Source organism: Lolium rigidum, chromosome 6, assembly GCF_022539505.1.
Source record: "Lolium rigidum isolate FL_2022 chromosome 6, APGP_CSIRO_Lrig_0.1, whole genome shotgun sequence".
Taxonomy (NCBI): domain Eukaryota; kingdom Viridiplantae; phylum Streptophyta; class Magnoliopsida; order Poales; family Poaceae; genus Lolium; species Lolium rigidum.
Genome location: NC_061513.1, coordinates 186156143 through 186171513, shown reverse-complemented (window position 1 = coordinate 186171513; position 15371 = coordinate 186156143). Strand labels below are relative to the sequence as shown.

The window sequence follows — 15371 nt, the reverse complement described above, 5'->3', positions numbered from 1 at the left end:
TTTTTGTTTTCCGTTTTTTAATCAGAACGTTTTCCAACGTGTCGGGTGTTATCAGCTAGGTTCCCACAGGCCACAATGCAACCCTCCTTCCAGGCGGCAGTGCTGTTGAAGTATAACTTGGCATGGGCAGCCAGCCCGTATATACCGGGCATGGGCCTGAAATTTAGGCTGGCGGCCGGGTCAGGTGGGCCAAGGCTTCACAGATGGGCGCATTAAAGAAGAGGCGGGCTTCTGGGCCTTTGAGCCAGGTCTGGGCCTAGTTCTTTAGCTTCGTGCTTTTTCTGGCCCGGCCCGAGGTATGCCCACGCATAGTTTGAACAAATAGTGAAGAAAAATGAATGTCGATGCCAACCGACAGCCCAGTGCAGATCGTGCGCATATTTCTTGGTGCTACATTACCATCTGCCACCGGTTCCCTTTTCCCATCATGCGGCAGCCACTCCAAATTATTAGGCATTTAATCGTCAACCGACGGATGGACGCGAGAGAAATGAAATCCACGAGTAGAAATCTCAACGATCTATCATATCAGAGCATCAGACTGAAGATGTTTTTCCAGGCAGGTGACACAGCAACCACCACAAGTGGCAGGGGCGAGGAACGAGACAGGGAAGTTCCCACCGGCTTGAATGATTGAGCATAAGATCCACTGGATTACATTCAGGATAATCATTACTGCTACTAACATGCATACTAATTATTGTACTTGTGCTTAATACATGGCCTGAGTCAACCAGCTTTTGCGGTCTAAAACCTTTGCAGTGCAAAGCAGCAATCTGGCCCTCAACAGAAAACAGAGAACATATTACAGTTATTTTTATCTGGGAATGCCAGAAGGCAAACTTTCTGTATATTCTTCATTTCACCAGAAAAAGAAAGAAGGAATTTACTTAACTCCTGAAAGAATGCAAAATTTACTTCGAGGGGAACAAGAATTGCGTCAGGGAGAAAAAAATCATGTAAAAGAGATAATTACATGTAAAGAATGACCAAAAAAATTGTTAATGATCGTGTACCGACGCTCTTTACAGATCTCTCCGACTTCTCCAGCTAGCTTGGCTCAAGTCGTCACTACAATCCCGGCTGCCAAATTCTCTCAGCTGGAACAATCTAATCTCTTCCGTTCGTGGTTCTAAGAATACCTCGCTCCGGCCAGGTTGAAGGCCATTGTTTAGGTTAGAGTCGGCTAAACTATCCAATGCTCTTACCACCTGAGATGAACAAAGAATACATGGTGACGGCTCAGTCCTTTGGTTCAATTTCATTCAAAAATGAGTTGGAATGAAAGGTTTCTTACCTGCCCCATTCGAGGTCTCATCACTGCGGAATGCCGAATGCATGCAGCTGCAGCTCCTATCATGTGAAACATCTCATTTTCTTCAAACTTGTTTTCCATCCTTGGATCAGGAAGGTCACCAAATTCTCGATGTTCAATTGCATCCGTGAGAAAGGGCCGAGCCTGAAAATTTAAGCAAGAGAAGTTTGACTAAGATCATGCCCCAAAAAGCTGGTCCTAGTCTCATGATTAAAGATGAAAAATTCCATTTCCATTGCTTTGCTCAAAACTGAACAAAAGTTGTATCAAGCCAAGTAGGTCCCAACTCTTTGTTGTAACCCATCTTTGTCCATATTGTTGTTCATAATAGACATAGCAACTCTCCACTTCTAAATAAAAAAAGACATAGCAACTCTCCACTTCTAAACAAAAAAGACATAGCAACTTCCCAGCCAGCCAATTATGGATTAGGATTACCAGCATCTACCATTACGCAACCACACCTATTCGGAAAATTATGCAAATCACAAACCCTGAACACTAGACAATAGCAAACAAGGGAATGCATTTAGAGCACTGACATCACATTTGTGTGATGCATCAATTCCTCTTATAATTGCTTCACAGACTCACAGCACACATCTCAAGGTATTAGGATAATTTGTATATTTCTCCTGGTCCTTGTTCAAGCTGCTTGAGCCCTTGCCAAGTCCTCATCTAGCTTCTTTCATGACTCATCACAGCATGAAGACTGCATTAAATAGCATTCTATCCACTTTCTGTTTGCCACTCTGGAAGAATAGTCTGGTTGCCTACTTTTTATTAAAGCTCCAATGCCTGGAACTTTTCAGCTAACTTGGTTCTCTCCAGATCACTTTCTCAGTCGACATGCTATGGAAACTGGTCCAATGTGAGGACTAACAAATTACAACAGCCAGCAGGAGTGAACTTGTAATAAAAGCACCCAAGGGTTCAACTTTGTAGTGAAAGAGGTGATCTAGGGAAGGCCCCACCAGGGCTTTAGATGCTGCATGATATCATGCCCTAGAATCTGGAATGTTTCATCTCAGCAAGTGCATTGATCAAAAACAACTACGTAGTACACTAGTACTATGGACAGGAAATCAACCAAATTTAGAAGCATCTAAGTAACATAGGTGGGAAACACGACAATGTCAGTTATTACTTGTTAGAATTAAGATATGAATCAAATAAATATTTTAGAATGTGAAAAATGCATGCATATCTAGGACCTAAAATGAGGGGCGTACAAGTACAGAATATTTAAGAAGCTCACCCATTCGACAAGACTCTCATCTCCCAGCGGCTGAGAAGAGTCAACAGGTTTTCTTCCAGTAATAAGTTCCAGAAGAACCACTCCAAAAGAATATAAATCAGATTTTGCTGTCAACTTGCCTGACAATGCATACTCCGGAGCCAAATACCTGTAGAGGATATATTACATTGTAAGTACTCTAGATCACAGATTAACCACAAATTTTTTGATCAACGATTGCAGCATCATGGCTATGTTTGCACGATTACTTACCCAAATGTTCCCATAACACGCGTACTGACATGTGTATTGGTGTCACCCGCTAGCCTTGCAAGCCCAAAATCAGAAACCTGGATTTCGTTGGAGGTAGATAGAGATTTTAGAAAAGAAAGGGAACCGAAAAATCACATAAAACTTTTGTACACCGAGTAAAAGCATACCTGAGCTTCGAAGTTGTTATCCAACAAAATATTAGATGATTTAATATCTCTATGTATAATCCGAGGATGACCTGATGAACACAAAAAAGAGCAACGCTAAGAAAACCACACTAGTTCAAGGGATTAATGAAGAAAGAGTTTAGTCTGAAAATATTACAATCTTCGTGCAGGTAAGCAATTCCACGAGCTGCTCCCGCCGCAATCTTAACCCTGGTACGCCAATCAAGTGGTACTTCATTTACTGAAATTTCAAGCAAAAACATGGTTAATGACCAGGTAACCAATGAACAATCCCATTGCATTGCTGAAGCTAAAATTAATTGTAAGGGAGTTCTCACTCACCATGGAGATGATAATAAAGGGTGTTATTGGGAACAAAGTCATAAACAAGCATCCTCTGGCCCTCTGATACGCAGTAGCCTACCAGTGAAACCAAATGTCTATGATGTACTCTGCTGATAGTATCAACTTCGGCCCTGAACTCTCGCTCTCCCTGCCCATTCCCAATCTTAAGCTTCTTGATAGCCACAGGGCGACCATCCGGCAAGATGCCCTTGTAGACACACCCAAATCCACCTTCTCCCAAAAGGTTCTCCTCCGCGTAGTCATTTGAGATTGCTGACAAATTCTCCGGTGTGAACAGCATCCTGGAGTAGCCTATCCCGGAGTCGGCCGGCGAGTACGGGAAGCCATGGCTCCCGGTGCTGGACCTCATGAATGGATACCCCGGTGATCGCAAGTAGAATCCGTCTGGAAGACACAAATAATGAGCATGGCTAAAGTTAGGAAACGCAAAAATAGGTATGCGTTAATACTGAGGTGGTTGTGTTTTGTAGTAGTACCTGATGCTAGCGAGGATGCAGCAGAGGAGGGAATGTAATTGGGTGGCGGCGGGGGAGGTGGTTGCTGCGTCGGCAGTCCCGCTGCAGGAGGCTCAGCCCGGCGGCGCTTCTTCTTGACGAGCCAGATGGTGGCGCCGATGAAGCTGAGCATGGCGAGGCTGGCAACCGCCACAATGGTGGTGGCCGTGCCCCTGGATATCTCGATGTTGTTGCCAGGAGGCGAGCGGGTGGAGTTTGAATGCGGCCTCACGGGCGAGCGCGAGGTGACGTAATGTGGCCTGGGGTGGTGGGGCGGTGGTGGGGGAGGGGCGACTCGCGGCGGCGGGGGAGGGGAGTAGGCCGCGACCGGCGCGGGTGCGGGTGTTGGGGATGGAGCGGGCGAGGGCGATGGTGGGTGGGATGGAGGCGGGGCAGGTGGCGAGACGGCTACGGGCGGGGGCGGGGGGAGGGATGGGGGCGGCGGCGAAGGGTACACGCGGGGCTGCACGCGCGGCTGGTCGGTCGCCGTCGGCGGCGGCGGTGCCTGCGGCTCGGGGTAGGGTGGTGGTGGGATGGTTGGAGGCGGAGCGTCTGGTGGTGGGGGCGACAATGCCGGTGGCGGTGGCAATGTCGGCTCGGGCGGGGGAGGCGAGGGCGAGGGCGATGGCGAGGGCGGCGGGGAGGCTGGAGGCGGGCTGCTTACCGGCGGAGGGGATGTCGCTGGGGGCAGGGAGTGGTAGGAGGTGGAGACCGGCGGGGACGAGGCGGAGGAGGAGTAGGGGCAGCCTGGCGGGCGCGGGGCGGGCTGTGCCTGCGGCTGGCCGTGCGGCACGGCGTACGCCGACGTGGCCGGCTGCGGCGGCATGAATGGATCCGCGCCGCCGCCCATCCCGACGGCCACCGCTGTACGCAGGTATCTCCACAGCAGTGCAGCGTGGGCGATGGCGCGCGCAGGCAGGCAGGCGGGGGATCTGCAGGTCGGCGGCGACGGGCAGATCTCCTCCCTACGCGGTCGGCCGGCTGTCCCCAATCAGGCGCGGAGCGAACCACCGCTTGAATGGGCGGGAGCTGCCACCCACCCTACCCTGGGGAGGAGAGGAGAGGGGAGGCTCGCGACAGCGACCGCCTCAAGATCCGAACCCCCGAACACACGCAACTTAAGCGGCGGCGGCGCGCGCGCGGTGGCGCGCAGCAGATCACGCAGGGCGGCGCTGGACGGCCGGCCAATGGGCAGCAGCAGTCTGCCGAGCTGAGCGCCTTGCCAAGATCCGAGTCGCAGGCAGACGATCCTTGTCGCCGACCGCAATGCAGCGCCGCACCGCACACCTATCGCAAGCTCAGCTCAGCAGGCCGAGGTCATCCCTTTCTCGCTCCTCTTCCCCGTCCCTGCTGCCCTCTGCCTTGGTGTCCGTGGCTGCCTGGCTGGACAGTAGAGAGAGAGAGCAGTAGTGGTGGTGGTGGTAGTACTATAATTTTCTCGCTCGCTCGCTCTCTCTTTCCTTGTTTTTCCAACGAGAAAGAAAATAGTCTAGTTTTTTTCTCTTTTGGGTGTGCGGGACGAGGGAGGGGTTGGTGCCAGGTCCATATGGGAAATAGCTGGAGCGTGAAGTGAAGCACAGTGCAGCGGCATAGGGAGTTGAGTTGGGGAGAAAAAAGAGCACTAGAAAATTGGGCATTTCTCGTGCACATTGTCGCTACTGCCTCCACCCACGGGCCCTCTGACCTCATCTCTCACCCCTGCGCCGCCCGCCGCGGACGGTGGGAACGGGAAAGGAACAGCTACGTCAACTCACGCCATCTCCAGCGACACCATCTGCTCGGCCATGCCGCCCAACGGGACAACCTGTTTTGGTACAATGTTAGAGCATCTCCAACAGGCGCTGTAAAATCTCGCGCGCTATACCGGCGATTGGGCGCGCTGTATACCGCTCGCGCGCGGCATAGCGAATTTGCCCCCGGCAGAGGCTGTATTTTGCAGCGCGCGTTGGTGTGCGAAAAATGCACCTCCGCCAGAGGCGCTATTTTGCAGCGCGCGCGTCACAAACTGCTAATCCGACCGTTTTTTTTTTTGAAAATTCATCAAACAAACTATGAAATTTGATCGAAAATACGAATATATTTAAAGTGCGACGATACAATGCGACATTTAAACGAAAATACTAAATAAAACTACTGGTCGTCGGACTCTCAGTCGAAGTCGGAGCTGCTCAGTGTCGTGTCCGACACCGGCGTCGACGTCGTCGTGTACTGGAAGTCGGAGGAGGACGAGAGGACGACGGTCGACGGCCCTGCGGCATTCTTCCTTTCCTCCTTCCTCCTCGCCGCCGCGTCGGTCCTCGCCTTCTTCCTCGCCGCGGACTCGGCGCGGCGCTTCTCGCGGCTCGCCTTCTTCTTCGCCTTCATCGCCGCCTTCTCCTCCTCCTTCTGCGCGTGGATGCCGTAGAAGGCCTCCGTGGCGGCGACGTCCTCGGGGAAGCGGCGCGCCCATTCGAGGCGCAGCGCCTCGTCGCGCTCGGTGATGATGAGGCGCAGCGCCTCGTCGCGCTCGGTGATGATGAGGCGCTGCTCGAGCTCCCGCTGCCGGCGCTGCTGTTCGCGCGTGATCATCGGCGGCGGCGGCGCCAGCATCTCCGCTTGCTCCCGCGTGTAGACATCGTGGAAGTTCATCGACCGACGCGAGCGGCCGAGCCGCCACGCGACGGCGTCGTACGCCCGCGCCGCCTCGTGCGCGGTGTCGAAGGTGCCGAGGCGGATCCGGCTCCTCGCCGGAGCGGATTTCCGCGTCGAACCGGCCGCTCGGCCGCGCCCGGACGCCGTGGTAGCCGGAGGAGGGGCGGCGGCGCGGAGGCATCTCGCGGACGGAGGTGGAGCGGCGCGGGAGGAGGCGGAGCGGCCGGAGGTGGAGCGGCGCGGGAGGGAGAGAGACGAGGAGGGAGAGAGACGCGTGGAGGAAGTGACGCGTTGCCCGCGCTCGCGCGTGGCGTGTTTATACCGCGCGCGCCATCGCACGCGGCAAGTTTCCCGCGCGGGATAGCGCGAAAGCGCGCGGGCGGCAAATTTTTTAGCGCGCGCGCCTTTTTCCCGCCTCTGCTGGAGCAGCGCGGCAGCGCCCGCGCGCGGCAAACCGGCGGTTTTTTTACCGCGCGGGCCTTTTAGCGCGTCTGTTGGAGATGCTCTTAGAACATATCTGGGTTGATAGCTCAATCCGTAAAACAGGCCAAAACCGAATAATAACTGCTAGTTTAGGGTTCGGTTCGAAAATTAACGCAGATCAGCGACCATATACTAGTCAAAACCGAAAAAAGTTTTCGCGTCGACACCGAAACTCCAACTACGCATGTATTTGTAGGGGTCGAACGAGCGAACCGAACGTAGCCGAACGAAACCACTAGTTTGCGCGCGACGGAATTTTCACCTCCTCCCAACTGCCGCCGCTGTCACCCGATCTCGCCGGCATGAGTCTCGAATCGACACCGCCAGCCGCCGCAGCAAGCTTGCAGGCCCCGCCATCCTCTCACGTGGCCGCTGGAGCTCCCGCCACCCTCGTCGACGTCGTCAGCCTGTTCGCATCCACGAGCTTCCTCAAGCGGCGGCGCAAGGGAACGCATGTGCTCCCACAAACTGGTGATGCGGCAACCGTTGTTGTCCCGGCTGTCGCCAAAGGGGCCACCGTAGCCAAGCCGACGACGCCGAAGACATCCCGCGCCGAAGAGGACAAAGTTGAAGACCACGACGAGTCGTGGAAACCCGCGCCCGCTCCCATCCCCGTGGTCGCCGCCGCCGGTTGCCAATGCGAACGACGCCCAGGACATGCTCGACGACAAGTAAAGAAGGTAAAGATTTCAACTCCAAATCGGTTTAAATTGCGAGTAGAAATTAGACGAGGTTAACATTAATCCACTCGCTCCGTTCGACGACAAGTAGAGGCCGATTAGCAGTAGGAACGGCAACGCCTCGTACATGGAGATGTTAGACGAGGTTAACATTAATCCACTCGCTCCGTTCGACGTTGGGATCAGGGGCGGAGCTCTTTGGAATGACCCTGATGCACATGCATCACGGTGAAAAGAAAATTTTAGCATTATTTATGGGATTAATAGGCAAGTGCATCAGGTTAAATTGAAAAAAGTGCATCATGGAGGAACAATTTCAACTAGTAGCAAAGTTGCAAGGTAGAACATGCATCACGGAAAATTTTCCTCCAGCTCTGCCCTGGTTGGGATGGTAGTAGATGGGGAGGAAGACGAGGATGAAGGGGGAGAAGGGGAAGAAGGGGAAGAAGATGAAGGCGACGAAGGTGTGGTTGAGGTCAAGGCCAGTGGAAAGAAGAAGAAAAGAAGGGCCAATAACTACTCGGAAATAGAAGACGCAACGTTATGCCGAGCTTGGGCTGTCGTGGGGATGGATGTAGTATCCGGCACCGATCAAATCGGGAAGCGGTACTGGCAACGCATCGAGGACAAATTCCATAAACTGATTCCTCGCGTTCTCTATCATGTCGATCGCACGTACTAATCCCTCCAAGGTCCTTGGAACGCGATTAAACCGACATGTAGCCGCTGGGCGACAGCAATGGATCAAGTGGTGTTGAATCCTCCTAGCGACGCAACTGTGGACGAATATGTGAGTGAATTTTCCTACTTTCTGTTTGCAAAATTTGTGTTTGGTTTGGTGGCCACACCTAGATGATTTCATCTTTATTTTGCAAATGTAGGACCGCATTGCCGATGCTAGTTATAGAGACATGGCCGGCAGAAAGTGCAAGAGCTTCACAATGAGACATTGCTTTGAAGTGCTTCAACACCTCCCCAAGTGGCAGTTGAGGGACGACGAAACAACACCCAAGAAAGCTGCAATGGTTGCGTTGGACGATACTGAGCATGAGAAAGAGAGCCGAAACAATGACAAGCCGGAGGGAAGAAGGCCAAAGAGAGGCTGAAGCTCAAGGGGGAGGCAACATTGTTGAGGGAAAAAATTGATCAAATGATGAAGTCAAAGGAGGTGATAGCGGCCAAGACTTTGGAGACAAAGCTTGTCATTATCGAGAAGAAGAAAGAGGTGAGTTGTGCAAAGGTTGAAGCTAGCCGAGAGGAGATGTGGATCAATGTGAAGAAAGCCAAAGCAATGAAGCAACTATTGGCTGAAGAGAGGGAGATCATGATGATGAACACGAAGGACATAAATGAGCAACAAATGGAGTGGTGGAAGGAGGCCTCGGTGGAGATTGATGTTGTGCAAAGCACACCGTTGGAAAACCCCAAGAGGAAGGAATGATGAGCACAGTAGCAAGTTTTCCCTCAGCAAGAAACCAAGGTTTTATCGACCAGTAGGAGAAAGAAATCACTTCTGAAGGTGTTGCCAGCTAACTTTTGGCAGGACGCACTACCGGGGTCAGCAACAACGTGAAACCTGCACACAACACAACCAAAATACTTTGCCCCAACTTACAGTGAGGTTGTCAATCTCACCGGTTTTGCTGAAAACAAAGGATTAACCGTATAGTGTGGAAAGAGATGTTTGTTTGCAGTGAAATAAAGAGAACAGTGCTTGTAGTAAGTAAACAGAACAGGTGTTTGCAGTAGATGGTTTTATCAGTGTAAAAGAAAGGACCGGGGTCCACAGTTTACTAGAGGTGTCTCTCCATAAAGATAAATAACATGTTGGGTGAACAAATTACAACTAGCAATTGATAGAATAAAGACCATACATGACAAGATGATTACTATGAGATTCATTTGGGTACTAAAACATGATACATAGACCGTAATTCAACTGCGTCTATGACTAATAATCCACCTTCCGGTTAGCATACGCACCCCTTTCAATATTAAGTTGCAAGCAACAGATTATTGCATTAAGCAAAGTGTGTAAAGTAAACAATTGAATTATCCTTAGATAAAGCATTGTTGTTTTCTCCCTAGTAGCAACATCACATCTACAACCTTAGAAGTTATTGTCACTCTCCAGATTACTAAAGGCATGAACCCACTATCGAGTATAAATACTCCCTCTTGGAGTCACAAGCACATACTTGGGCAGAGCATCTACTAGCAACGAAGAGCATGCAAGATCACAAATATCATATGACAAGTATATAATCAATCTCAACTATAGTATTCAATATTCATCGGATCCCAGCAAACACAACATGTAGCATTACATAAATATGATCTTGATCATGATAGGCAGCTCACAAGATCTAAACATGAAGCATAAAGTGGAGAAGACAACCATCTAGCTACTGCTATGGACCCGTAGTCCAGAGATGAACTACTCATGCATCACTTCGGAGGCGGGCATGGCGATGTAGAGGCCTCCGGTGATGATCTCCCTCTCCGGCAGGGTGCCGGGAAGAGCTTCAGAACCCTCCCAAGCTAGGTTCGACGATGGCGGCCACGACGGAAATTTTCATGGATGGAGGCTCGGGTATTTAGGTTTATCCCGATCAGATGTATTTATAGGTGGAAGGGCGAGATCGGTAGGCCCCCGAGGGGCCCACATCACCCCTAGGCGCGGTTAGGGGGTGGCCCGTGCCTAGGCATGGCGTGGCCGCCTCCTGGCACTTCTTTGTCTACCCTCTGGACTCAATCTTCGTTACAGTAAAATAGGAACTTCGGCTTTCGTTTCATCCAATTCCGAGAATATTTCATGTACAACGTTTCTGAAATACAAATACAGCAGAAAACAAGAAACTTGCACTGTGGCATCTTGTTAATAGGTTAGTTCCAGAAAATGCATAAAAGTGTCACGAAGTGTAAACAAAACATATAGAAATTTGTGTAAAACAAGCATGAAGCATCAAAAATTATAGATACGTTTGCAACGTATCAGCATCCCCAAGCTTAACTCCTGCTCGTCCTCGAGTAGGTAAGTGATAACAAAAATAATTTTTGAGGTGACATGAAACCAACAAAATGTTGATCAAGTTATTGTAAAAGCATTGTGAGCTGGGATCAAAGTACTCTAAACATAGAAATGATAGATATAATTCTAACAGTATAACTTAGCAACTATGTTACAACATGAGAAGTAACTCAAACAAAAGATCATGAATAATTATGCACTGAAAGCATTTGTTTGTTTTTTAGCATAGCGAAAACATAGCAAAGCAGTATTCAGCTTGTCCCTTATGAAGTAGCAAAACATAAATGCCAGGACACCTTTAAAGTTCAAAGAGTGACTAGATACAAGTAATTTGAGAACAAGCAATAACATAATCATAAATCAATCAATAATAAATTTTGGGACTATGCACATTATACTCAGAATGACAACTATGATCTCTTAATTGGTGCATAAAGTAAGAAGATGAAAACTCAACATAAAAGTAAAAAAAAAGGCCATGCGCAGAGGAAAGAAAGATTACTCATGTGCTAGAGCTTTTTATTTTGAATACAATAGAGGTGTTGAAAATATATTTTGAGAGGTATGTATGTCTATGTCAACGAATGGCATCAACTGATCTATCATCCTTTCATGTTTAATGGCTTCAAGAGTGGCCCCAATAGAGAGAACAATAAAGTTCCTCTTCTCCTTTGTTTGAACAAGCTAAGTTCATGATTTCTCAAGTACATAGTGTTGGGAGATTTTGGTTATTGGTTCAATTTATATTTTAGTGGGTTGGGCACTCGCGCATGCTCTTTTTGCAATATTAAGGACTAGCACATTATGCATTCTAGTCAAAGTGTGAAGCCAAAATAAACATGAAAGAGATAATAAAGCATTCAACACTTCCTCATGATCTAAAACGGGAACACAAAACAGGTAATAATTTTTGAAGGTTTAAAGGTAGTACACAAGCAATTCACTATGGAGTGGCGGTGAAATACTACATATAGATAGGTATGATGGACACAATTGGCAACTTTGGTTTTTAGGAGTTGGATGCACGAGTAAAGCTCATACTCAGTACAGACGAAGGCTAGCAAAAGACTGTGAGCGACCAACTAAGAGAGCAATAATAGCCATAATCATGCATAGCGACAAAATATTATTAATCAAAGCATAAAGTGATATTACAATTCAAAAACTAAATGATCATATAGGCTTTGGGTGACTGGTTTGTAGTCATAGCATGATGTAAGCATGTGCCAAGTCAACCCAACGAAGCATCAAAGGAGAATACCACAATATTCTGCTTTTGTATAATGGAAACCACACATGATTCTTTCAATGGCACGTTAAGCACCCTCATCTATTTGAGACAAATCATGCTACAACAATAACTACTAATCATATGATTAAAATAACATCCAACATGACATGCTAAAGTCTATACCACGGTCTAAACAAACTTCTTTTTGCATCACTATAAGCATGAAACATTTTACTCGTCTTCAACATCAATCAATTTATTTGAAAAAACTCTCATAGATAATAATCAATAAAGATCAGAGAGCTAATCATACTGTACTAAAGAAAACTAACTAGCTCTGAACAAAATACGAGCTGAAAACAAGAGCCAAATGCAGTACTAGCAAAAGAGAACACTCGCAGAATAATAAGAGTGAAAACTAGAGTGTTCTATGCAATGAAAACGGAGTGTGTCATTCTCCAAAACAAATATGCTGGGATACAACCATATGGTACAGCAAACAAAATAAAGAAAACTAAAAACAAAAATAAAGACGCTCCAAGAATAACACATAACATATGAAGCAATAAAAATATAGCGTCTTGAAAGATGACTTGATACTTTGTTGATGAAGAAGGGGATGCCTTGGGCATCCCAAACTTTGACGCTTGTACCACTTGGATATTTCTTGAGGTGACATGGGCATCCCCAAGCTTGAGCTTTTGTCCATTGATACGTCTCCAACGTACCTATAATTTCTGATGTTCCATGCTTGTTTTATGACAATACTTACATGTTTTGCTTGCACTTTATAATGTTTTTATGCGTTTTCCGGAACTAACCTATTAACAAGATGCCACAGCTGCCGCCTCGTTTTCCGCTGTTTTTGGTTCCGTAAAGGCTGTTCGGGCAATATTCTCGAATTCGGCGAAACGAAGACCAAACATCCTATTTTTCCCGGGAGGCTCCGAACACCGAAGGGGAGCTCTGAGGAGAGCCGGGGGCCACCACACATGTGGGCCGCGCGGCCTACACCCCCGGCCGCGCCGGCCTACCGTGGGGCCACCCCCGTCGCCCTCCCGTGCCGCCTCTTCGCCTATTTAAGCCCTTTCGACCTAAAAACGCAGTACCTTTTGACGAAACTCCGTAAAGACTCTGTGGGCGCCGCCACCATCGCGAAACTCCAATTTGGGGGACGAAGTCTCTCGTTCCGGCACCCGCCGGACGGGGAAGTGCCCCGAAGCCATCTCCATCAACGCCATCGCCTCCATCATGCTCCGTGAGTAGTTCCCCCATGGACTACGGGTTCTAGCTGTAGCTAGTTGGTATCATCTCTCCCATGTACTTCAATACAATGATCTCATGAGCTGCCTTACATGATTGAGATTCATCTCGATGTAATCGGTGTTGTGTTTGCTCGGGATCCGATGGATTGTTACGTTATGATTGTCTATCTACAAAGTTTATGAAGTTATTGTTGCTGCAATCTTGTTGTGTTTAATGCTTGTCACTAGGGCCCGAGTGGCATGATCTTAGATTTAAGCTCTATACTTATTGCTTAGATTGTATCTACAAGTTGTATGCACATGTCGCTGTCCCGGAACCAATGGCCCCGAAGTGACGAAATCGGGACAACCTGAGAGGGATGGTAGTGATGTGAGGATCACATGTTTTCACAGAGTGTTAATGCTTTGCTCCGGTGCTCTATTAAAAGGAGTACCTTAATTTCCAGTAGATTCCCTAGAGGCCCGGCTGCCACCGGCTGGTAGGACAAAAGATGTTGTGCAAGTTTCTGTTATCACCAGAATTTGACCAAGTCAGAGGTGGGCCGCGATCAAGATGGACTTGAAGAATATATATATAGAAGAGATACGTGAATCGGCCTTTTATACCAAGTTGGGCTTAATTGCCCGTGTATCTGTAAAATATTAGATCGCATCTTAGTTTAGAGATAGAATCTTACTCGTGCACGGTTTAGTGCACGCCCACATTAGAAAGTCCTTCCGGACTATAAATATGTACCTAGGGTTTATGGAATAAACAACAACCAACGTTCAACCACAAACAAATCTCGGCGCATCGCCAACTCCTTCATCTCGAGGGTTTCTACCGGTAAGCATCATGCTGCCTAGATCGCATCTTGCGATCTAGGCAAGCACAAGCCTGCCTACGTTGTTCATGCGTTGCTCGTACTGAAGCCTTTTTGATGGCGAGCAACGTAGTTATCTTAGACATGTTAGGGTTAGCATTGTTCTTTATGTTACATGCTTTCGTAGTGCAACCCTTGCATGTCTAGCCGCTCTTACGCCTATCTCAGGCGTAGGGCGGCACCCGCTTGATCGTAGTTTAGTAGATCCGATCCGTTACGATTGCATCCTTGTTCTACAAGGATTAGTTTAATATCTCGCAATAGTTAGGCCTTACAAGGGGCGGAGGATCCAGCAGGCGTGTAGGGTGGCGTTTGCTAGTCCTAGAACGGATGTTCCGGGATCAACCTCGTGTTGGTTTTTAGGCCCCGTCTAGGATCGGCTTACGGTCACCGTGCGCGAGCGCGAGGCCCGAACCCGAGTAGGATGATCCGATTATGCGGTGAAAACCCTAAATCGTCGTAGATCTCATTAGCTTTACCTTGATCAGCAGACCACCATATATTCGGACACCTCGTCCGAATCATGGGTGGATCGGCTCTTTGAGCCGATTCACGGATAACCCGAGAGCCGATCGAGGCTCGTATTTAACGTTTACGTGTGTGCCCCGCAGGAAACTAAGCGAGGCATCATCCACACCTTCCCCGACTGGTATAGGTCGGTGGCACGCCCTTGTGATAAACATCGGTGCGTGCGACCAGGAGGCTTTGCGGGCCGTCGCTCGTAGGGACTAGGGCCAGCCGCAGCCCTAGTTGTTCCCGGCTCTACGGTGCTGCCCGTCTCCGCCCGCCGCTGGGTTTCCGACGTCAACACATTCTCGGCACGCCCGGTGGGACAGTCGACGACATCCACGACATCGCCATCTACATCCAAGATGGCGGAAGACACTCCGGTCACATACGCGGATCTGCCTGATGAGCTCAAGAAGAAGCATGACGAGATCAAGGCAACCCTCGAAGCCGAACTCATCGGCTCCTTCCACCGAACCTGCACCCATGGCGTCAGGTGGAAGGGTTTCACACCCGAAGGCGCGCTCGATGGAGTGGACCTGTCCGCTCCGTCAGAAGAACGCACCGTGTCGCCGCGGCAGGAGATCAACTACATGGTGGCTCATTCGGCCGCACCGCCACTCTAGAGCTCGGTGAACACCTTGGAGCGTGTCGCCCGCGCGTCGTCCAAGAAATCATGAGTCACCGGTACTCCCGTCGGGACCAGCTCGGGGACGTTCAAAGGAGAGATGCCGCTCCGTGCCCCGGCCGTTCGCATGGGCAGCACCGGAACTCGCCGAACTCAGCCGGCATACGTCGTCTACAAGATTGGTGGTGATCCTAGTGACT

General features: G+C 49.2%; 1 protein-coding gene across 1 annotated transcript; it reads right to left on the bottom strand.

Moving 5' to 3' along the window:
* Window positions 1–935: 935 nt before the first annotated feature.
* LOC124665571 (proline-rich receptor-like protein kinase PERK9) lies at window positions 936–4702 on the bottom strand. Its single transcript, XM_047202970.1, has 8 exons — window positions 3835–4702; window positions 3335–3742; window positions 3150–3233; window positions 2993–3063; window positions 2826–2902; window positions 2574–2721; window positions 1298–1459; window positions 936–1211 (listed from the first exon to the last, which is right to left on the bottom strand). The coding sequence occupies exons 1-8, from the start codon at window positions 4700–4702 to the stop codon at window positions 1026–1028; spliced, it is 2004 nt and encodes a 667-aa protein (XP_047058926.1). The 3' UTR covers window positions 936–1025.
* Between the last annotated feature and the right edge of the window lie 10669 nt (window positions 4703–15371).